Below are 24126 nucleotides of genomic sequence, written 5' to 3'. Positions count from 1 at the left end.
CAATAGAATGGTTAAACAGTCCAACAGACCTACGCAGATCGATCAAGATGGCGAAACACAAGTATAGGGACAAAATGGAGGAGCAATTCATCGGGTCTGACACGAGGCGTATGTGGCAGGGACTCCTAACGATCACAGTCCTAACGATCACAGATTACAAAATGAAAGCCAGCCACATCGCGGACAGCTAAACGCCTTTTTCCTCACACTTCGAGCACAACAATGACTCTGAATTGCCATGGAGAGCCCCAGAGGACAACGTGTGCTACGTACTTAATGTCTCCACAGAGGACGTATCTAAGTCATTCAAACGTGTTAACCCTTGCAAGGTTGTCGACCCAGACGGCATCCCTAGTAGACCAGCTCGCTGTTGTGTTTTCGGAAATTTTCAATCTCTCTCTAACTCAGGCCACTATTCCCACTTGCTTCAAGATGTCCACTGTCATCCCCGTGCCCAAAAAAGGAAAAGTAACTGAACTGAAGACTACTGTCCTGTAGCACTCACCTCCATCAAGTGCTTTGAGAGTCCACATCACCGCCTCCCTCCCCAACATACTCGACCCTCTCCAATTCACCTACCGCCCTGACAGATCCACAGACTACACAATCTCCATTACAACGCACACTGCCCTCACCCACCTGGACAAAATATATGCATATGTGAGGATGCTGTTCATCGACTACAGCTCTGCCTTCAATACCAGACATGGCTAAAAGATTACTGTAGCTCTGTTGGAATAACTTTGATAACTTTGACACCTTCTGGAAACAGAAGATGCTCGACAGGAATGAAGGACTCCTTCCAAATCATCTTGTCTCCAGGACTCAAGGCTGTGTTGAGCAAATTCTGTTGAAGTAATATGGCTAGAGGCCCACCTGCCTCCCCTAAAGCCCATTCTTGTGTGAAGCTGCTATAGACCACCAAGTGCTAACAGTCAGTATCTGGATAATGTGTGTGAAATTATTGATAATATATGTGATGTCAACAGAGGTAATTTTTTGGGTGACCTAAATACTGTGACTGGCTTTCATCAAGCTACCACTCAAGAAAAAGCTTCAAACTGTAACCAGTGCCTGCAACCTGGTTCAAGTTATCAGTCAACCTACCAGGTTATTTACAAACAGCACAGGAATTAAATCATCAACATATATTGATCACAGCTTTACTAATGCTGCAGAAATCGGCTTTAGAGCAGTATCCGTTGGAAGTAGCGGTCACAATATACTAGCCATATCTAGAAAAACCCAAGATCCAAAGGCTGGGCCTAATATAGTGTATAAGAGATCATAGAAGAGGTTTTGTAGTGATTTCTACGTTGATGTAAATAATATTTGCTGGTATGTGGTGTGTAATGAGGAGCAACCAGATGCTGCCCTTGACACATTTATGAAATTGCTTATTCCAGTTACTAATAAGCATACACTCATTATGAAAATGAGTGCAGAATCATGTAACAATTAACTTATTAGGAATTTGGGGCACCACGGGAAAAGTTGTTTACCGAGTTACTATCTCCCGACTTAAACTCTAAAGATCTATAAATATCTCTTACATTAATAACAGTCAATTCTGAATTATTACCTCAGTGTCAATCTGAACATCGCATAATTCTGGATATCTGCACAAACCCTAGTTTAAGTGATGAATCAGCGATACCCAAATTGGCTTAATTACTTATTTACTAACTAAATAATCACACAGAAATGCATAAACACACTGTATAGGTTATTGATTACTAACATAATGGAATGTTAATAGGTCCCTACTGGACTAGCAAAAGCATGACTGTTTGGTTACACCACGGAAAAGGAGGGGTGGTAAGGAGAGAAGGGCGACAAAAAGAGTCAACTTGTCGTACATACATTTGGAAGCTACGCTCACTGGAATATGAACATTTAGCACCCTAACAACAGCTCATTCAGATTATAAATGCAACATATATTTACACGTAGATGTCGTCTCTCTGAAACCACTCGATCTGTATATGGGGGAGTAGTTTGATTGCGAATAGCTGTGCAGCAACGCTCCCCGTCCAACCTGAAAGAGCTTGAGGGGATCTGCATAGAAAAAAATGGAAGAAACTCCCAAAATACAGGTGTGCCAATCTTGTAACGTCATACCCAAGAAGATTTGAGGCTGTAATCACTGCCAAAGGTGCTTCAACAAAGTACTAAGTAAAGAGTCTGAATACTAATGTAAATGTAATTCATTTGCAACAATTTTTAAAAAATCATTATGGGGTATTGTGTGTCGCTTGAGGGTGGAAAAAACTATTTCATTTTCAAATAAGTCTGTAACGTAACAAAATGTGGAAAAAGTCAAGGGGTCGGAATAATTTCAGAATGCAGTGTAGATTTTATTGGACTCCAACTAAGACTTCGTAAGATGGGACTGACCAACAATTCTCTGTGTTGGAAATGCCAAAAAGACACTTGGACATTTTTACATGCAATATGGGAATGTACTACCTTTCTGGAAGGATGTTTTGAAATATCTGGAGGAATGGTTGGGGTTAACAATTCCAGTTTCATCATTGATACAGTGGGGCAAAAAAGTATTTAGTCAGCCACCAATTGTGCAAGTTCTTCCACTTAAAAATATGAGAGAGGCCTGAAATGTTCATCATATGTACATTTCAACTATGACAGACAAAATGAGAAGGAAAAAATTCCAGAAAATCACATTGTAGGATTTTTAATGAATTTATTTGCAAATTATGGTGGAAAATAAGTATTTGGTCAATAACAAAAGTTTATCTCAATACTTTGTTATATACCCTTTGTTGGCAATGACAGAGGTCAAACATTTTCTGTAAGTCTTCACAAGGTTTTCACACACTGTTGCTGGTATTTTGGCCCATTCCTCCATGCAGATCTCCTCTAGAGCAGTGATGTTTTGGGGCTGTTGCTGGGCAACACGGACATTCAAGTCCCTCCAAAGATTTTCTATGGGGTTGAGATCTGGGGACTGGCTAGGCCACTCCAGGACCTTGAAATGCTTTTGAGTTGAGCTGAGTTTTTTTTACCAAAAAGTTATATTTTGGTTTCATCTTACCATATGACATTCTCCCAATCTTCTTCTGGATCATCCAAATGCTCTCTAGCAAACTTCAGACGGGCCTGGACATGTACTGGCTTAAGCAGGGGGGGACACGTCTGGCACTGCAGGATTTGAGTCCCTGGCGGCGTAGTGTGTTACTGATGGTAGGCTTTGTTACTTTGGTCCCAGCTCTCTGCAGGTCATTCACTAGGTCCCCCCGTGTGGTTCTGGGATTTTTGCTCACCGTTCTTGTGATCATTTTGACCCCACGGGGTGAGATCTTGTGTGGAGCCCCAGATCGAGGGAGGTTATCAGTGGTCTTGTATGTCTTCCATTTCCTAATAATTGCTCCCACAGTTGATTTCTTCAAACCAAGCTGCTTACCTATTGCAGATTCAGTCTTCCCAGCCTGGTGCAGGTCTACAATTTTGTTTCTGGTGTCCTTTGACATCTCTTTGGTCTTGGCCATAGTGGAGTTTGGAGTGTGACTGTTTTAGGTTGTGGACAGGTGTCTTTTATACTGATAACAAGTTCAAACAGGTGCCATTAATACAGGCAACGAGTGGAGGACAGAGGAGCCTCTTAAAGAAGAAGTTACAGGTCTGTGAGAGCCAGAAATCTTGCTTGTTTGTAGGTGACCAAATACTTATTTTCCACCATAATTTGCAAATAAATTCATAAAAAATCCTACAATGTGATTTTCTGGATTTTTTCTCTCATTTTATCTGTCATAGTTGAAGTGTATCTATGATGAAAATTACAGGCCTCATCTTTTTAAGTGGGAGAATTTGCACAATTGGTGGCTGACTAAATACTTTTGCCCCACTGTATGTCTCTTGGGCGATAGAACAGAGTTACTTAATGCAACGAATTTGTGTGACGAATTTGCATTGATCATTGTTGGTATGGTTACAGCAGCTAGAGTAATCCTTAGAATTTGGAAGGGTCATGCCACTCTTACTCTGAAACAGTGGATAGAATCAATGTTGGAGGTTAGCATCTTATGAACAAATGCTTGCTAGGATCACTTGTAGAAACAACAATTCTAGAAGCTGGATACATTTTTAGTTGTAATGTTATTTTTAAAACTGGGAGTTGATGACTTGAACCCTTTTAGTTCTGTATTGTAGCTTGTGAGATACTGTTTGACTGTGTGCTATGTTGGAGGATATGTCTGGATGTCATGCTCAATGTTTTTATGCGGTACAATGCTTTTTTTTCATTGTTAACAAAAAAAACTGTACTATAAATTATATAAAGAATGATAGTAAAAAGTTTGAGTATCTTAAATGAAATTTTGGGCAAAAATGCCAACTGCTCCATCATTCATTGAATCAGATGGCTCATTCATCACAAAACCCACTGGTATTGCCTACTAGTTTTTCATTGGCAAGCGACAAACGCTGACACTACACATCCAAGTGTAACTGTCTTTCAGAATTTGTTCAATCATTGTAATTTTGAATTCTGTAAAGTGAGTGTAGGAGGTGCAAAAAGTGTCTGTCGACAATGACAAGCCACCTGGGTCAGACAACTTGAATGGAAAATTAGTGAGGATAATATCGGACGATATTGCCACTCCTATTTACCATATGTTCAATCTAAGCCTACAAGAACGTGCCCTCAGGTCTGGAGGGAAGCAAAAGTTATTATCCTACCTAAGGAGAGTAAAGCCCCCTTTGCTGGCTCAAATAGCTGACCAATCAGCCTGTTACCAACCCTTAGTAAACTTTTGGAAAAAATTGTGCTTGACAAGATACAATGCTATTTTACAGTATTCAAATTGTCAACTTTATGCATACTTATAGGGAAGGGCATTCAACATGTACTGCACTTACACAAATGACTGAGGATTGGCTAAGAGAAATTGGTGATAAAAAGATTGTGGGAGCTGTTTTGCTGCACAGTGTGTCTTTTGACATCCATCATAGTCTGCTGCTGGAAAACTTGTGTTATGGCTTTATACCCCCTGCTATATTGTGGATAAAGAGTTACTTGTCTAACAGAACACAGAGGATGTTCTTTAATGGAAGCCTCTCATATATAATCCAGTTAGAATCAGGAATTCTCCAGGGCAGCTGTCTAGGCCCCTTTACTTTTTTCGATCTTTGCAAATGACATGCCACTGGCTTTAAGTATGCGGATGACTCAACACTATACACGTCAGTCAATACAGCAAGTGAAATTACTGCAACAGTTAACAAAGAGCTGCAGTCAGTTTTTGAATGGGTGGCAAGAAACAAGTTAGTCCTAAATATTTCAAAAACAAATCATTCACTAAACCCTAACCCTCAACTAAATGTTGTAATGAATAATGTGTGAATTGAGCAAGTTGACATGACTAAACTGCTTGGAGTAACCCTGGACCATAAACTATCATGGTCAAAACATATTGATATAACAGTAGCTAAGCTGGGGAGAAGTATGTCCATAATAAAGTGCTGCTCTACTTTCTTAACAGCACTATCAACAAGGCAGCTCCTACAGGCCCTAGTTTCTACCTTCTTAACAATATCAACAAGGCAGGTCCTACAGGCCCTAGTTTCTACCTTCTTAACAATATCAACAAGGCAGGTCCTACAGGCCCTAGTTTCTACCTTCTTCACAACACTGTCAACAAGGCAGGTCCTACAGGCCCTAGTTTCTACCTTCTAGACAGCACTATTAACAAGGCAGGTCCTACAGGCCCTAGTTTCTACCTTCTTAACAGCACTATCAACAAGGCAGGTCCTACAGGCCCTAGTTTCTACCTTCTTAACAGCACTATCAACAAGGCAGGTCCTACAGACCCTAGTTTCTACCTTCTTAACAACACTGTCAACAAGGCAGGTCCTACAGGCCCTAGTTTCTGCCTTCTTAACAGCACTGTCAACAAGGCAGATCTTACAGGCCCTAGTTTCTACCTTCTTAACAGCACTGTTAACAAGGCAGATCCTACAGGCTCTAGTTTCTACCTTCTTAACAACACTATCAGCGGTCTGTTTTAAACTACTGGCACACAGCTCAGACACTCCTGCATACTCCACAAGACATGCATTCAGAGGTCTGTTTAAACTACTAACACACAGCTCAGACACTCCTGCATACTCCACAAGACATGCCATCAGAGGTCTCTTCGTAGTCCCCAAGTACAGAACAGAGTCTCGAAGGTGCACAGTGCTATTTAGAGCCATGACTATATGGAAATCTGTTCCACATCAAGTAACGCATTCAAGCAATTAAATCAGATTTAAAAAACAGATAAAAATACACCTTTATGGAACAGTGAGGACTGTGAAGACTAACACAGACACACATGATAACATAAGCATTATACACACACGTACACATGGATTTTGTGTTGCAGATATGTGGTAGTAGAGTAGTGACCTGAGGGTACACAGTTAATGTGTTATGAAATGTAATGTAATTTAATTGTATATAAATGCCTTAATATGGCAGGACCCAAGGAACAGTAGCTGCTGTCAATGGGGATCCATAATAAATACATGCATGCATAAAGAGTCAACGAAACCAAGCATATCTAGTCCCAGGGGATGATTTGTCTGTCTTTTTAACCTTTAACCTCTGAACCCTGACCTCTTTCGCCTCAACAGGTGGGTCTGCTGGACCTGGAGTTGAACCGCCTTACCAAGGCTCTGTTCCTGGCTCAGGTTGTCCTGTCTATTGTCATGGTAGCGCTGCAGGGCTTTGTGGGCCCCTGGTTTCGCAACCTGTTCCGCTTCATCGTGCTATTCTCCTACATCATCCCCATCAGGTACAGCACATAGAGGTACACACAGTATAGATAGTGTATCTAACTATGGTACAGCATGGCATCCATTTCACTGCTCTAATTAGTCTTTGACTCTTGTTGGGTAACATTATTATTTTTTGTTTATTAACCCCTCTTCAGAGGACAAATGTCATAGTTTTTTTTACAGCTTTTTTGCTACATATACATTTCACATACATGGTACTTTTAAATAAAGCAGTCACATAACTATAATACATTACCAAACATAAGCTCTTTAATCCCAACCCTCAGCCACTCTCAGCCCATCCCACCTATTACCATGTGCCATATATTTTTCAGTTGTGCTGTGATGTTTTACATTTTTTAACCTTTCTAATCGTATATTATTGGGTGACATTGTTTGAGTAGAATCATGGTAGTTGGATTTAATTTTGCTTGCTTAAAACATACACTGCTCAAAAAAATAAAGGGAACACTTACACAACACAATGTAACTCCAAGTCAATCACACTTCTGTGAAATCAAACTGTCCACTTAGGAAGCAACACTGATTGACAATAAATTTCACATGCTGTTGTGCAAATGGAATAGACAACAGGTGGAAATTATAGGCAATTAGCAAGACACCCCCAATAAAGGAGTGGTTCTGCAGGTGGTGACTACAGACCACTTCTCAGTTCCTATGCTTCCTGACTGATGTTTTGGTCACTTTTGAATACTGGCGGTGCTTTCACTCTAGTGGTAGCATGAGACGGAGTCAACAACCCACACAAGTGGCTTAGGTAGTGCAGCTCATCCAGGATGGCACATCAATGCCAGCTGTGGCAAGAAGGTTTGCTGTGTCTGTCAGCGTAGTGTCCAGAGCATGGAGGCGCTACCAGGAGACAGGCCAGTACATCAGGAGACGTGGAGGAGGCCGTAGGAGGGCAACAACCCAGTAGCAGGACCGCTACCTCCGCCTTTGTGCAAGGAGGAGCACTGCCAGAGCCCTGCAAAATTACCTCCAGCAGGCCACACATGTGCATGTGTCTGCTCAAACGGTCAGAAACAGACTCCATGAGGGTGGTATGATGGCCCGACATCCACAGGTGGGGGTTGTGCTTACAGCCCAACACCGTGCATGGTGTTTGGCATTTGCCAGAGAACACCAAGATTGGCAAATTCGCCACTGGCACCCTGTGCCCTTCACAGATGAAAGCAGGTTCACACTGAGCACATGTGACAGTCTGGAGACTCCGTGGAGAACGTTCTGCTGCCTGCAACATCCTCCAGCATGACCGTTTTGGCAGTGGGTCAGTCATGGTGTGGGGTGACATTTCTTTGGGGTGCCGCACAGCCCTCCATGTGCTCGCCAGAGGTAGCCTGACTGCCATTAGGTACCGAGGTGAGATCCTCAGACCCCCTGTGAGACCATATGCTGGTGCGGTTGGCCCTGGGTTCCTCCTAATGCAAGACAATGCTAGACGTCATGTGGCTGGAGTGTGTCAGCAGTTCCTGCAAGAGGAAGCCATTGATGCTATGGACTAGCCCGCCCGTTCCCCAGACCTGAATCCAATTGAGCACATCTGGGACATCATGTCTCGCTCCATCACCAGGAGTTGGCGGATGCTTTAGTCCAGGTCTGGGAGGAGATCCCTCAGGAGACCATCCGCCACCTCATCAGGAGCATGCCCAGGCATTGTAGGGAGGTCATACAGGCACACGGAGGCCACGCACACTACTGAGCCTCATTTTGACTTGTTTTAAGGACATTACATCAAAGTTGGATCAGCCTGTAGTGTGGTTTCCCACTTTAATTTTGAGTGTGACTCCAAATCCAGACCTCCATGGGTTGATAAATTTGATTTCCATTGATCATTTTTGTGTGATTTCTGTCAGCACATTCAACTATGTAAAGAAAAAAGTATTTAATAAAAATATTTCATTCATTCAGATCTAGGATGTGTTATTTTAGTGTTCCCTTTATTTTTTTGAGCAGTGTATTTTGCTTAACTTCTTGACGCTACCCATCCCGTTAGCGGGATCATTTTTGTCAGCAACCGCTGAATAGCATAGCGCAACAGTCAAATAAGATTACAAAAACATATTAATATTCAGGAAATCACAAGTGCAATATTGCAAAACACAGCTTATCCTTTTGTTAATCCACCTGTCGTCTCAGATGTTGAAATTATGCTTTACAGCGAAAGCAATCCAAGCGTTTGTGTAAGTTTATCGATAGCAAAACATAACATTATGTACACTAAGCATTAAGTAGCTAGGTCACGAAAATCAGAAAAGCAATCAAACTAATCGTTTACCTTTGATGATCTTCGGATGTTTTCACTCACGAGACTCCCAGTTACACAACAAATGTTCCTTTTGTTCCATAAATATTATTTTTATACCCAAAATACCTCAGTTTGTTTGTCGTGTTATGTTCAGAAATCCACAGGAAAGAGCAGTCACAACAACGCAGATGTATATTCCAAATAATATCCATAATCTCCACTCAAACATTTTTTATAATCAATCCTCAGGTTGTTTTAAAAATATATATTTGGTGTTTAGGTTTTTCAAAATCACCGGGAGAAACAATGGCCGCTTTACTCTGTAGCGCAAAACTCACTCTGAGAGCCCCCACCTATCCACTTACGCAATGTGATCTTTCACGCTCATTTTTCAAAATAAAAGCCTGAAACTATGTCTAAAGACGGTTGACACCTTAGGGAAGCCATAGAAAAAGGAATCTGGTTGATATCCCTTTAAATGGAGGCAATATTTTTACAGTTTTGGAAACTTTAGAGTGTTTTCTATCATAATATGACAATTATATGCATATTCTAGTTTCTGGGGCTGAGAAATAGGCAGTTTCAAATGGGTACGTTTTTTAGCCAAAAACTAAAATACTGCCCCCTACACGCAAAAGGTTAACACATATTTGACTTGACCTCTGTTTTATTTGAATCTGCAGCTTGCGTGTCAATCTAGACATGGGGAAGTCGGCCTACGGTTGGATGATCATGAAAGATGAAAACATCCCTGGTACTGTGGTACGGACCAGTACCATTCCCGAGGAGCTGGGCCGCCTGGTGTACCTACTGACTGACAAAACAGGTGACAGGACACACAGCCACTGTAGTATGACCAAATGTAACCATCAGGGATGCAAGCTTGTCGCTTTTCAGCGATATTCACTGTTTTGATGTCAAAATAGGCCATCCACGTGAATTGTGTAGATCTGTGTAATTTCTCATTTCGAAATCATTGACTGTGCGCAGAATGCATCCGAACGCATCCTACAAAAAGAATGTCAAAGAAAGGGTTGTCAGATATGTGATGTGAGTGTGGTGCTGAAATAAAACAAATTGGCACATAGGCATAGTTGGTCTGGTTTACCAGAAGGTCTATTAAAGTGTGACTTTGTTATAGAGTTTCTTGGCTATTTACATAGTTTTGCTAGGTTATTTTTCAATGTTAGTTTGCGATTGATGCAACTGCTAACTAACCAAGAGATGTCAGAGATTCTCGACAGTTACCATGGCAACCTACCGTCCTTAAAGAGGCAGCTGAATTTTTTTTTTCTCACCTAAGTCACTCATATTTGAGGGTACAATGTGCTTGATTGAGCATGGAACACTCCAAAAACCTTTTATTCATTAACTTTCATGTCTTATTATTAAATCCCTCAAATACTTCAAATAATATTGTATTGGTCGCATACACATATTTAGCAGATGTTATTGCGGGTGTACCAAAATAGTTGTGTTCTAACGCCAACAGTGCAGTAATATCTAACAATCCACAATAATACACATCTAAAAAGTAAAATATTGGAATTAAGAAATATAGGATGAGCAATGTCGGAGTCCTGAATATATGTACAGTTGAAGTCGGAAGTTTACATTTAAACTCAGTTTTTCACAATTCCTGACATTTAATCCTAGTAAGAATTCCCTGTCTTAGGTCAGTTAGGATCACCACTTTATTTTAAGAATGTGAAATATCAGAATAATAGAGAATTATTTATTTCAGCTTTTATTTCTTTCATCACATTCCCAGTGGGTCAGAAGTTTACATATACTCAATTAGTATTTGGTAGCATTGTCTTTAAATTTTTTAACTTGGGTCAAACGTTTCGGGTAGACTTCCACAAGATTCCCACAATAAGTTGGGTGAATTTTGGCCCATTCCTTCTGATAGAGCTGGTGTAACTGAGTCAGCTTTGTAGGCCTCCTTGCTCGCACACGCTTTTTCAGTTCTGCCCACACATTTGCTATAGGATTGAGGTCAGGGCTTTGTGATGGCCACTCCAATACCTTGACTTTGTTGTCCTTAAGCCATTTTGCCACAACGTTGAAAGTATGCTTGGGGTCATTGTCCATTTGGAAGACCCCTTTGCAACCAAGCTTTAACTTCCTGACTGATATTTTGAGATGTTGCTTCAATATATCCACATAATTTTCCATCCTCATGACGCCATCTATTTTGTGAAGTGCACCAGTCCCTCCTGCAGCAAAGCACCCCCACAACAGGATGCTGCCACCCCCGTGCTTCACAGTTGGGATGGTGTTCTTCGGCTTGCAAGCCTCCCTCTTTTTCCTCCAAACATAATGATGGTCATTATTGCCAAACAGTTCTACATTTCTCCAAAAAGTACAATGTTTGTCCCCATGTGCAGTTGCAAACCGTAGTCTGGCTTTTTTATGGTGGTTTTGGAGCAGTGGCTTCTTCCTTGCTGAGCGGCCTTTCAGGTTCTGTCGATATAGGACTTGTTTTACTGTGGATATAGATATTTTTGTACCTGTTTCCTCCAGCATCTTCACAAGGTCCTTTGCTGCTGTTCTGGGATTGATTTGCACTTTTTGCACCAAAGTACGTTCATCTCTAGGAGACAGAACGCGTCTCCTTCCTGAGCGGTATGACAGCTGCGTGGTCCCATGGTGTTTATACGTGCATACTATTGTACGTTTTAGGCTTTTGGAAATTGCTCCCACGGATGAACCAGACTTGTGGAGGTCTACAATTGTTTTTGCTGTGGACTTGGCTGGTTTTTTTCCATGATGTCAAGCAAAGAGGCACTGAGTTTGAAGGTAGGCCTTGAAATACATCCACAGGTACACCTCCAATTATGTTAATTAGCCTGTCAGAAGCTTCTAAAGCCATGGCATAATTTTCTCTAATTTTCCGAGCTGTTTAAAGGCACAGTCAACTTAGTGTATGTAAACTTCAGACCCACTGGAATTGTGATTAAGTGAAATAATCTGTCTGTAAACAATTGTTGTAAAAATGACTTGTGTCAGACACAAAGTAGATGTCCTAACCTACTTTCCAAAACTATAGTTTGTTAACAAGGAATTTGTGGAGTGGTTGAAAAATGACTTTTCATGACTCCAATCTAAGTGTAGTGTGTGTGTGTGTGTGTGTGTGTGTGTGTGTGTGTGTGTGTGTGTGTGTGTGTGTGTGTGTGTGTGTGTGTGTGTGTGTGTGTGTGTGTGTGTGTGTGTGTGTGTGTGTGTGTGTGTGTGTGTGCCTTGATGACAGCTTTGCACACTCTTGGCATTCTTCAAAACTGTTGGAAAAGCATTCCAGATGAAGCTGGTTGAGAGAATGTCAAAAGGGTGGCTACTTTGAAGAATCTCAAATATAAAATATATTTTGATTTGTTTAAAACTTTTTGGGTTACTGCATGATTCCATATGAGTTATTTCATAGTTTTGATATCTTCACTATTATTCTACAATGTGGAAAATTTGTAAAATATAAAGAAAATCCCTGGAATGAGTGTGTGCCCAAACTTTTGACTGGTACTGTATATGTGTGTATATGGAATGTATAGACAATATCGACAGTATATGGATAGAATATGTAGTATATCTGAAGAATAGTATATGTACGGCGATGTCATGATGAGCCCTACTCCCCCTTACACCTGGACACTATTTTTATATCTGTATTATGGATTTGTTATTCTCAAAAAATAACCAAATGTTCTTGCACTCCACATGGATTTTTCACTCATTTCCGTGCCCAAGAAATGTGGTCACCTTTTGGGGCCCTCACCTGTTTGCACCCCTGAAAATATAGAATTCACATGAGATTGTTAGTTAATTTCTCTTTTGTTTATTCTACATGTATTCTTTCTCTGACTCTTTTAGAACAAATGAGTGTCCTTTCCAAGAACCAAACCTTATATCGAAGTGATCAACTCTGGGGGTGGTCCCGACATGCTTCTTTGTCTTACCAGGCAGAGTAGGAATAGATTAGCCAGCCTCCTTACCTATTTATCCCAGTTGATAGTTAAACCACATGGAAAGAAAGCAAAAAACGATCAATCCGTTAGAATTGGATAACCTTGTGGGCCCGTGATGTTATTGGAAGGTAGTTGCCCCCTAATCAGGTTTACACTGTATCAATACACATTCTGGCAAGCAGCATCCATTAAACGAGAGCCGCTGCCTCCATTTTCAGTAGTTTTTAGTCGGAACACTCAGTATCTCTTGTATGCTGTGTTGGGTTGGTTGGAGAGGACAGGGAGTCCATACGGGTAATGAGATGCATGATGGTACGTGGTCATTAGGCATTCTTCTGAGGACAAATGTCTGTCCCCCCCACTAAACTCTGCCACCAATGCTGAAAGAAGTCCTAGGGGTAACACTGTAGCTATAAGAATGCATACATGACCCACTCAAAAATGACTCGATGAACAGCAGTATGTGAATTATGTGCTGGTATAGAGAGAGACTCACTCATTAACCTGTTGTTTGCCTCTAATACAAATCTCACTTCATTCTGCTTTGTGAATTGAAGGCACTCTGACACAGAACGAGATGATCTTCAAGCGGCTGCACCTGGGGACAGTGTCCTATGGGACAGACACCATGGACGAGATCCAGAGCCATATAGGGCAGTCATACGCACAGGTGATCCCACATTCTTAGTGTTGTCCTAAATGGTTCACTGAATTTGAGAAACTTTAGTAAACATGTGCAAACATCACCTGTCATTTAGGGGAATAAACAGGAGAAAGATTAGCTATTGATCTCTTTGTTTTATTAACTTTCATAGGTACCAGGAGAGATCATGGCTCACAACTCCTCATAAAGAGACACTTAGTTAAACCTCTCTCTCCACTACTTCTCCTCTTGGCCTTTTCATTGTTCATTCAAGCTCAGTCCCTGAGTGTTACACTGACATACAGTAAAATACAGCGTTCCCTCTAGGTGGTTGATCTCTAGATGAAGGCATGACTGAATTATATTGTTCACACTCAGGCAGGCCCCTAACAGCTGTGCTGAGGATGGAACCATCTGCCTGCACTCTGTTTAAGCTTGGCTAATGAAAGATGAGTCTTTTTAGCACATTACTCAATAGCAGCTAGCGCTTCAGCGCCATTGATTTGTCGTGCTGGTGTGTTTCATGTTCCCTTTATTACTGAGATGACAGAGAGGGTCAGAGGTTGATTGTAACGCTACGTGGAAATCTATCATAACCTCATTATAGGTCCCTGCGGGTAATGGTTTGTGACGAACAAAGGGCATATAGATATCAATGTGTGAAATTGAATTATGCAGGCATCTGTAAACATTATGTAATTCATAGGAATAAATCAATGTAATATCATGTGCAAAGCTATGGTGATGCCATTGTTACATTGAATGTACACTATAGAGCGCAGTTGTGTACAGATCTGCCAACTCGGTGGAAGTAATCTATTAACTACAGATGTCAATGTAGACATAGAGGAATCAAATAGATGTTTATCCCTTTAATCAGACAATTTTTTACCCACCCCCGGTGTAAGTGATTGAAACAGAGAGAGAGTGAAGGGTTTTCTTAAAAGAGAAAGAGGGGGATGAAATGAAACATGATGTTAATGGCAGCTGGCAATAAAAGGAGCTCTCATAACTTGACTGACCACCTCTCCCATTCTTCATAGTGAAGTGAGCACTCCATTGTAGTAGGCTTGCTGAAGTGTTTCTATTTTCCGTCTTTGTAGGAGTCTCTCTTTCTCTTTCAGCAATAAGGGTTAATAAGGCGAAACCATCCGCTTCAGTGGAACACATCAACTCTGTCAAACCTAGGTGGCACAGTGGGCTGCCGTGAGACGCCACTGAGTTGAATTGATGGGAGTTGTCAGAGAACACGTTTTGGAACATTCAAATAGAAATATGCTATGTAGAACAAGGAGTCATGTCGATTCTAGTCATGGCATTTCTATCTGCAACATTCGAGAATGTTTGGCAACTGAATGTGGCCCAGTGCTATTTGGAATTCCCTATAGGGAATGTCTGTTTTTCATGTCATCATAGTCCACTCCCTGTATGCAGAATAATAATTAATGTGGTGTACTTTGCCTCCACAGCCGAACTCCCAGACCCAGCAGTCCAACAGCAGCAACAGCTCCTCCCCATCCAGGAAGCCCCAGCCAGCCCAGGCCCCCAAGGCGGCGGCCCCCAAGGTCCGCAGGAGCGTCAGCAGCCGTATCCACGAGGCAGTGAAGGCCATCGCGCTGTGCCACAACGTCACGCCCGTCTACGAGTCCCGCGCCAACGGGGAGACAGAGTCCACTGCCGCCGAGGCCGACCAGGACTTCAGCGACGACAACCGCACCTATCAGGCCTCCAGCCCTGACGAGGTCAGCTCTAACTCCATCGAGTTGTATTTATTACTCACACCAAAGCAAAATGTTTTGCAACGGAATACCGAAACAAGCGTTTCTTATTGGACAAGTACATGTAGCCCCTCCCTATTTCAGTCCATTGTTTTCCATTTAGTCGCTACTGATTACAACCCCGGTTTCTCTCTGATGTCAGTCTTCAACACTAAATTATCTTTGTAGTTTGTCATATTGGCCATTCCATTGAGGCCCAGGTTAACGCAGAGGCCATAAAGTTGTCAGAGGTTAAGCTATTTTAATCAGCGGCGTTTGTGTCCTTTAGAATCTGGACTGATAAAGACCCCAACGGCAGTCCACTGCCTGTCTGTGTAATACTAGAGTAGGGCCGTTTATGAGTACCAGGCGCTGCTTACCCAATTATTTATTTCCATTCTGATGGAAATATGGTTGCTAAGTCCTGGATGAATATTGAATACATACAGGGCACAGGGACAGATTGCTGGATGAGGAGGAGTCTTCGCCATATAACTTTGTCATAAATATGCAATACATATCAAAGGATCGCTAATCCCACCATATAGTGAAGTGTTTCTCACCCATGACCCAATGATTTTGTGAAGCCTTTGTGAAACTTACCTTGACTTGCACTGGGCTCGAGCTCAACCTAGCAGTCCAAATGAAGATAAAACTGTTACAAAAGATATATATGGGTTTCCCGCTTTGTCTGCTCTGGAATTGCCTGCCTGCTCGCCCGTCCTGTCCCACCTTCATGTGTATATTTATTTATTTCCCTTTACACTCGGCTCTATCTCCCTCTGTTGTCTGGCACCGCTTGGATTGATCAATATTTAATTTTCTCTGAGAGACGGTGAGAAGGGTCTGTGGTTGTTCAGTTCCCCCTCACCCACCCCTATCTGTGTCTCTTTTCCTCTCCATCTCTGCTCACATCTCTCTCTCCTTCTCGCTCTCTTTGTTCTTTCTCTCTCCCCTTAGCTCTCCTTTCCCTCTCTCTCTAGCCTCAGCCTCATTGACAACAGTGGCAGAGCCCTGTCAGTGCAGCGCTATGAGGCCCATATTTAATTAGCTGACTCTCTCTAATGTAATGAGCCGTCATTAAGGAGATGGAGTGGGCCGACCCGAGGTCAGGGGTCAGTTGACCTTCTGGTCAACCATGCTGTGAACAGGGCCCTGCTCTAACCTCTGACCCTGTGATGTCAGAGGAGGGCTGCATCTCAAATGGCACCCTATTCCCTATATAGTCCACTACTTTGGAACAGGGCCTACATTGAATAGGGTGCCATTCGGAACTGGCCCGAGAATGTTTGACCATGGCATTTAATGACCGTGGAGTCTCATGAAGTAGGAGTTTATCATCTCCAATAGGAGGTAATAGGATATCCGATGGAAAAAGGGGACCCCAATGGGAGTACCAGGCAAAGGAGCAATTCATTGGTTTGGCTGTTTGACTTGCATATGCAAGTCCCTGATTGACCTTTTCAATAGGTGACCAAATAAAACTGCAATTATGGACATTTATCTACAGTCGGCATGTATGAATGTTTTACATAAATGCACGTGTTAGCTACAGTGCTACAAGCTAGTATTTTGAATTTTGACCACCCTAAATCAATTAAGAAAATGATATTTAGTGTGTGCTGTTAAAATCCTAGTTCTAATTGGTAATGACATGGTGGGAAGAATTTAGCTATTACAGATCCATTTTCATCATGAAATGCTTAGCTGCCTCTCATTTTAAATGCAGCTCTGCCATGTTGATATACATGATCACTAGAACTTTGGGAATGCTATTGAAATGATTGATTGGGTACTTTAAACCGGTCTGCCATTGTCGTCAAGTAGTCACGGGTAGTCTCTTACATTACTTGTGTAACACATGATTTACATACAGTTTGTATCAAAGTTGACATGGCTTTAAACAGTTCCCATGGAGCTGATAAACTTGATTGAGGAGGTAGGTATTAAATCCTGACTCTGTACGCATTTGTACACACATATGTGCCGCACGTACGCCCATGCGATTATGATTCACAGATGTGTGTTAAGTAAATACAGCCAGCTCTAGCACGGACCTCAAAGGGGAAACAGAAAGAAATTATGGGGTATTAGCAGGAAGTTCCAATTTGTAGGTCAGGAGTATAATAACAACCTTTGAGTGAGCAAATTGAAAATGAACCCGTGGAGAATTGAGTCGTGTGCAGCTGAACACTCACTTGGGGGGCAGGAGTTCCTGCTGAGGAGAGGAGGGAAAAGACAACAGGAAAAACACTCCTCTGTTTGTGAATGGACTCCACTCCAGAGATGAGGCACCTAGAGCATTGTATACAGAGTGTTTGTAAGGCAACAAACTATCAATATTACAACTGTGGATGCTTCAGGATTTTGGGTTATATCCAGTAAAGGGCTGTACTGCATCACAATAGTGTACTGGATTCATATTTTTGAAATGCAAAGCATGTTCAATGTGTAATACAACCAGTTGTTAAACCACAAAATGTATTTATTTTGGCACACTGAGCATGGATGTGTTGGTTGTTTACATGAAGCTGTGGTTGAGCATATGCCCCATTATTGGGGAAGGGACACGCACACAAAGATCCCCATTCATTATGATAACTAAGTATAGCCCAGTTTTACTACTTGCCTTTCTGTTTCAATTATTGGCCATGTCACCTTTTTTATGCTTTTTGACCGCAAGTGATACTTAAGATAATTGGACAAAACAAATTATCCAAATGTGTATATTTTTTTGTTTACCAACCATTATAATGGTCCTGGATAACAAATTTGTCCCTTCACCATATGTCTTAATCTAAAGCATAGCCTATGACTTCAGGATTATTCACCATTCTTCTATTGTGTAATAATTGGCCACTGAGTTATAGTTAGTCCTTCTGTTACTATGAGGCCAACAGTCTCCTTCTGTCTCTCATTGTATTCCCTCTCAGCTGTGAATAATACTTAACAATGAATCAGTTACTTTCCTGTGTGTTTCCTTTGATTCAAGGCGATCATGAAGTTGACCCTGTGAGCGTACACAGAGCCCCTAACCTTGACCTCTGAACCCTCTATGTGGACCCGTAGCTAGCCCCTAGTGAGAGGCACAGGGGGCCTGGGTCTGTGTAGTAGTGCAGGTGTGTTCCTGACCATTGACCTTAGTGTGTGTTTATGTGTGTGTGTGTGTGCTTTGCTCCTCTTCAGGTGGCGCTGGTGCGGTGGACGGAGAGCGTAGGGCTGACTCTGGTGAACAGGGACCTGACCTCCCTGCAGCTGAAGACCCCAGCAGGACAGGTCCTAACCTACTACATCCTGCAGATCTTCCCCTTCACCTCAGAGAGCAAGAGGATGGGCATCATCATCAGGGTATGGACGTAGTTACCATCCATGTAATGGTCAACAAAACTACAGTATCAGTAAAAAGTTTGGACACACCAACTCATTCCAGGGTTTTTCTTTATTTTTACTATTTTCTACATTGTAGAATAAGAGTGAAGACATCAAAACTATGAAACACATATGGAATCATGTAGTAACCAAAAAAGTTGTAAACAAATCAAAATATATTTGAGATATTTGAGAAGTAGCCACCTTTTGAATAGATGACAGCTTTGCACACTCTTGGCATTCTCTCAACCAGCTTCACCTGGAATGCTTTTCCAAGTGAAGTCTCTTCTTCTTATTGGTGTCCTTTAGTAGTGGTTTCTTTGCAGCAATTCGACCATGAAGGCCTGATTCACGCGGTCTCCTCTGAACAGTCGATGTTGCGATGTGTCTGTTACTTGAACTCTGTGAAGCATTTGTTTGGGCTGCAGTTTCTGAGGCTACTAACTCTAATGAACGTATCCTCTGCAGCAGAGGTAACTTTGTCTTCATTTCCTGTGGCAGTCCTCATGAGAGCCAGTTTCATCATAGTGTTTGATGGTTTTGTGACTGCACTTGAAGAAACTGTAAAAGTTCTTGAAATTTTCCACATTGACATTCCACATTTTTGCTGTTGCTTATTTGAGCTGTTCTTGCCATAATATGGACTTGGTATTTTACCAAATAGGGCTTTTTTCTGTACACCACCCCTACCTTGTCACAACACAACTGATTGGCTCAAATGCATTAAGAAGGAAAGAAATTCCACAAATTAACTTTTAACAAGGCCCATCTGTTAATTGAAATGCATTCCATGTGACTACCTCATGAAGCTGGTTGAGAGAATGCCAGGCGTGTGCAAAGCTGTCATCAAGGCAAAGGGTGGCTACTTTGAAGAATATTAAATATACAGTTGAAGTCGAAAGTTTACATACACCTTAGCCAAATACATTAAAACTCAGTTTTTCCCAATTCCTGACATTTAATCCTAGTAAAAATTCCCTGTCTTAGGTCAGTTAGGATCACCACTTTATTTTAAGAATGTGAAATGTCAGTATAATAGTAGAGAGAATAATTTATTTAATATTTTATTTATTTCGTCACATTCTCAGTGGGTCAGAAGTTTACTTACACTCAATTAGTATTTGGTAGCATTGCCTTTAAATTGTTTAACTTGTGTCAAAGACTTCGGGTAGCCTTCCAGAAGCTTCCCACAATAAGTTGGGTAAATTTTGGCCCATTCCTCCTGTCAGAGCTGGTGTAACTGAGTCAGGTTTGTAGGCCTTCTTGCTCGCACACACTTTCTCAGTTTTGCCCACACATTTTATATAGGGTTGAGGTCAGGGCTTTGTGATGGCCACTCCAATACCTTGACTTTGTTGTCCTTTGCCATTTTGCCACAACTTTGGAAGTATACTTGGGTTCATTGACCATTTGGAAGACCCATTTGCGACCAAGCTCTATTTTTGATGTCTTGAGATGTTGCTTCAATATATCCACCTAATTTTCCTACGCCATCTATTTTGTGAAGTGCACCAGTCCCTCCTGCAGCAAAGCACCTCACAACGGGATGCTGCTACCCCCGTGCTTCACAGTTGGGATGGTGTTCTTCTGCTTGCAAGCCTCTCTCTTTTTCCTCCAAACATAACGATGGTCATTATGGCCAAACAGTTCTATTTTTGTTTCATCAGACCAGAGGACATTTCTACAAAAAGTACAATCTTTGTCCCCATGTGCAGTTGCAAACCGTAGTCTGTCTTTTTTTATGGCAGTTTTGGAGCAGTGGCTTCTTCCTTGCTGAGTGGCTTTTCAGGTTATGTCGATATAGGACTCGTTTTACTGTGGATATAGATACTTTTGTACCTGTTACCTCCAGCATCTTCACAGGGTGCTTTGTTGTTTGCTGTTGTTCTGGGATTGATTTTCACTTTTTGCATCAAAGTACGTTCATCTCTAGGAGACAGAACGCGTCTCCTTCCTGAGCGGTATGACGGCTGCTTGGTCCCATGGTGTTTATACTTGCGTACTATAGTTTGTACAGATGAACGTGGTACCTTCAGGTGTTTGGAAATTGCTCCCAAGGATGAACCAGACTTGTGAAGGTCTACAATTTGTTTTCTGAGTTTTGGGCTGATTTCTATTTGATTTTCCCATGATGTCAAGCAAAGAGGCACTGAGTTTGAAGGTAGGCCTTGAACTACATCCACAGGTACACCCCCAATTGACTCAAATTATGTCAATTAGCTTCTAACGCCATGACATCATTTTCTGGAATTTTCCAAGCTGTTTAAAGACACAGTGAATTTTAAGTGAAATAATCTGTCTGTAAACATTTGCCAAAACTATAGTTTGTTAACAAGAAATTTGTGGAGTGGTTGAAAAATGAGTTTTAATGACTCCAACCTAAGTGTGTGTAATCTTCAGACTTCAACTGTATTTTGACTTTTTTGGTTGCTACATGATTCCATATGTGTTATTTCATAGTTCTGATATCTTCACTATTATACTACATTTTAAAAAATAAAGAAAAACTCTTGAATGAGTTGGTGTGTCCAAACTTTTCACTGGTACTGGTACTGGGTGTGTGTGTGTGTGTGTGTGTGTGTGTGTGTGAGTCAGTCAGTCAGTCAGTCAGTCAGTCCTGGGTTTAAATACTATTTGAAATCATTTCAAATACTTAAGCTGTGCTTGGTTGAGCTTTCCTGCTCTAATGGAACCCGTAGAAAAGTCAGAATGGTGCAAACCCCATCTAGAACTGTTAACAAAAATTATATTTGAATTCAGGTCTGGTGTTCGTACTATATGTACTGGAATGCTTTTTATATGATTATACATCTACATTTTCTCTCATATTTTGCTCTAGGAGGAGACCACAGGTGACATCACGTTTTATATGAAGGGTGCTGATGTTGCCATGGCGAGTATCGTGCAGTACAATGATTGGCTGGAGGAGGAGGTAAGGCTTCCATCCAGACTGTTGTACGTATGAACAAAATGTATCGAACACATGCAGGATAATTACCTCTGTTGTTAACCAGGACATTCATTCATCACAAGATCAACAGGCCCACCCATGACTGGGTGTGCAATACTGTATGTTCATAATTGTATTGGCAATATTGAGTCATTTAGGACCAGGGGCTGTTTTTGATTTAATTAGTGACCAACATGAAGTGGATTCCTTTCCTAGGAGGCATTAATGTATGCGTCCCAAATTGCACCCTATTCCCTATTTAGTGCACTATTTTTGACCCGGGCGTTGGTTTAATATAATGCACTATATAGGGAGTAAGGTGCCATTTGGGACGCATCCAGTATGTCATATTCCTAACAATGGTGTTAATGATGTTCCATTGACTGTAATATCCCGTAGACTGTCCAAGCAGTGGTGCTATATGGGTACCATGTCAATAAGCAATCAGCGCGTCACTTTCAGCTCATTGGCGTTTCATATAAAACAATAAAATGTGGTTTTGTGTCCTCTGAACTTTCTCCCGAGGCGACGTTATTCCCCATTGATTTCTGTCTTTGTTGGTTGACTGTACGTGCTGTTCTGATGCAGCTGACTCTTAATTAGATGAAATGATCTATCCCTGTACTGTATGCTATTCAGCGTATGTTAAACCTACTGTATGCCATATGAAATTTGTTGAAACGTAGTGTTTGTTTAATAAATATGTATCTGACTGGACTTTAGAGAGTAAGTTTGTCTCTACAAATGTTCAGTAATTTCTGGTTTTATCATATTACATCACTCTTTCCTAACTATCCCCTCTTTTGTTCTCAGTGTGGGAACATGGCCAGGGAAGGGCTTCGGACCCTGGTGGTGGCTAAGAAATCTCTGTCTGAAGAGCAGTATACAGACTTTGAGGTGCAAAACATAATGTCCCTCCTTAATGTCCTGCTGAATTGAAAATAATCTTCAAATCGAATGAGCTGCCAACTTGCCCTCATTCCACTTATTTCCTTTCCTCTTTTGCCCTATGCGCTACACACTTTTGCAACGGTTATTTATTTCTCTCTGATTTTCTCCCTTTGACTGGATTTCTACCTCCCTATCTCTTTCATTATCACTTCCTTTCTCATCTCTGCCTCCCTCACTGACTGACTATCTTTCCCTCTGTGTAGAACCGTTACAACCAGGCCAAGCTGAGTATCCATGACCGGGCTCTGAAGGTGTCAGCAGTGGTAGAGAGTCTGGAGAGGGAGATGGAGCTTCTGTGTTTGACTGGGGTTGAGGACCAACTACAGGCTGACGTCAGGCCAACCCTGGAGCTCCTCAGAAACGCTGGGATCAAGGTGTGAGACCACACTATTCTTCTGTGTTTTACTACACCTGTGAACTTGTTATATGTTGGCTGCATTTATATTGCGCTGTCCTTTCCATGTACGGTATAATGTTTTAGCTGTGAAAAAGACGTATTCCATGTCATACCAGAATCTGACTAGTCCTTGTATAATATGAAATACGGTAAAATGGTGCTTTTAATGCTGTCACTGATTCCATGTCATGGTTTTGTTATCTCTTCAGATATGGATGCTTACCGGGGATAAGCTGGAGACAGCTACTTGTATCGCTAAAAGCTCCCATTTGGTGTCCAGAAGCCAAGATATTCATGTATTCAGATCGGTACGCTTCTCTTTCTTTTTCATTTTAAGATAATAATCTGTCACTTGATGAGTGCTAAAGGGATGAAGAAATGGTCCTGTATCTGTCCTTCCACTAATTGTATTGCCTGGCTCTCGAGCAGGTCTCCAACAGAGGAGAGGCCCATCTGGAGCTCAATGCCTTCAGAAGGAAACACGACTGTGCTCTGGTCATCTCTGGAGACTCCTTGGAGGTACTACAGCACAAACACTTCTCACAGACCTCTCAAAGCAGATTGTAATGTAGATGCAGCCAAAAAAAAACACAAACTGAGTGGTTTGAGCCCTGAATGCTGATTGGCTAACAGCCGTGGTACAGTGAGGGAAAAAAGTACTTGATCCCCTGCTGATTTTGTACGTTTGCCCACTGACAGAAATTATCAGTCTATAATTTTAATGGTAGGTTTATTTGAACAGTGAGAGACAGAATAACAACAAAAAAATCCTGAAAAATGCATGTCAAAAATGTTATAAATTGATTTGCATTTTAATGAGGGAAATAAGTATTTGACCCCTCTGCAAAACATGACTTAGTACTTGGTGGCAAAACCCTTGTTGGCAATCACAGAGATCAGATGTTTCTTGTAGTTGGCCACCAGGTTTGCACACATCTCAGGAGGGATTTTGTCCCACTCCTCTTTGCAGATCTTCTCCAAGTCATTAAGGTTTCGAGGCTGACGTTTGGCAACTCGAACCTTCAGCTCCCTCCACAGATTTTCTATGGGA

General features: G+C 41.6%; 1 protein-coding gene across 2 annotated transcripts in view; it reads left to right on the top strand.

Annotated features, from left to right (window-relative positions):
* The window catches only part of LOC139373406 (ATPase phospholipid transporting 9B), a 58541-nt gene that overhangs the window by 22181 nt on the left and 12234 nt on the right, over positions 1 to 24126 (top strand). For both annotated transcript variants that reach the window (XM_071113870.1, XM_071113869.1), the window contains exons 12-21: positions 6637 to 6797; positions 9730 to 9872; positions 13566 to 13678; positions 15121 to 15393; positions 18595 to 18756; positions 21617 to 21709; positions 22541 to 22624; positions 22882 to 23052; positions 23285 to 23383; positions 23505 to 23594. In XM_071113870.1, the coding sequence (XP_070969971.1) occupies positions 6637 to 6797; positions 9730 to 9872; positions 13566 to 13678; positions 15121 to 15393; positions 18595 to 18756; positions 21617 to 21709; positions 22541 to 22624; positions 22882 to 23052; positions 23285 to 23383; positions 23505 to 23594 (1389 nt within the window). The remainder of the gene's footprint in view (positions 1 to 6636; positions 6798 to 9729; positions 9873 to 13565; positions 13679 to 15120; positions 15394 to 18594; positions 18757 to 21616; positions 21710 to 22540; positions 22625 to 22881; positions 23053 to 23284; positions 23384 to 23504; positions 23595 to 24126) is intronic.

Source organism: Oncorhynchus clarkii, chromosome 18 (genome assembly GCF_045791955.1).
Source record: "Oncorhynchus clarkii lewisi isolate Uvic-CL-2024 chromosome 18, UVic_Ocla_1.0, whole genome shotgun sequence".
NCBI classification, from domain to species: Eukaryota; Metazoa; Chordata; class Actinopteri; order Salmoniformes; family Salmonidae; genus Oncorhynchus; species Oncorhynchus clarkii.
Note: the sequence above shows the minus strand (reverse complement) of the source record. Positions and strands in the feature narration are given on the sequence as shown.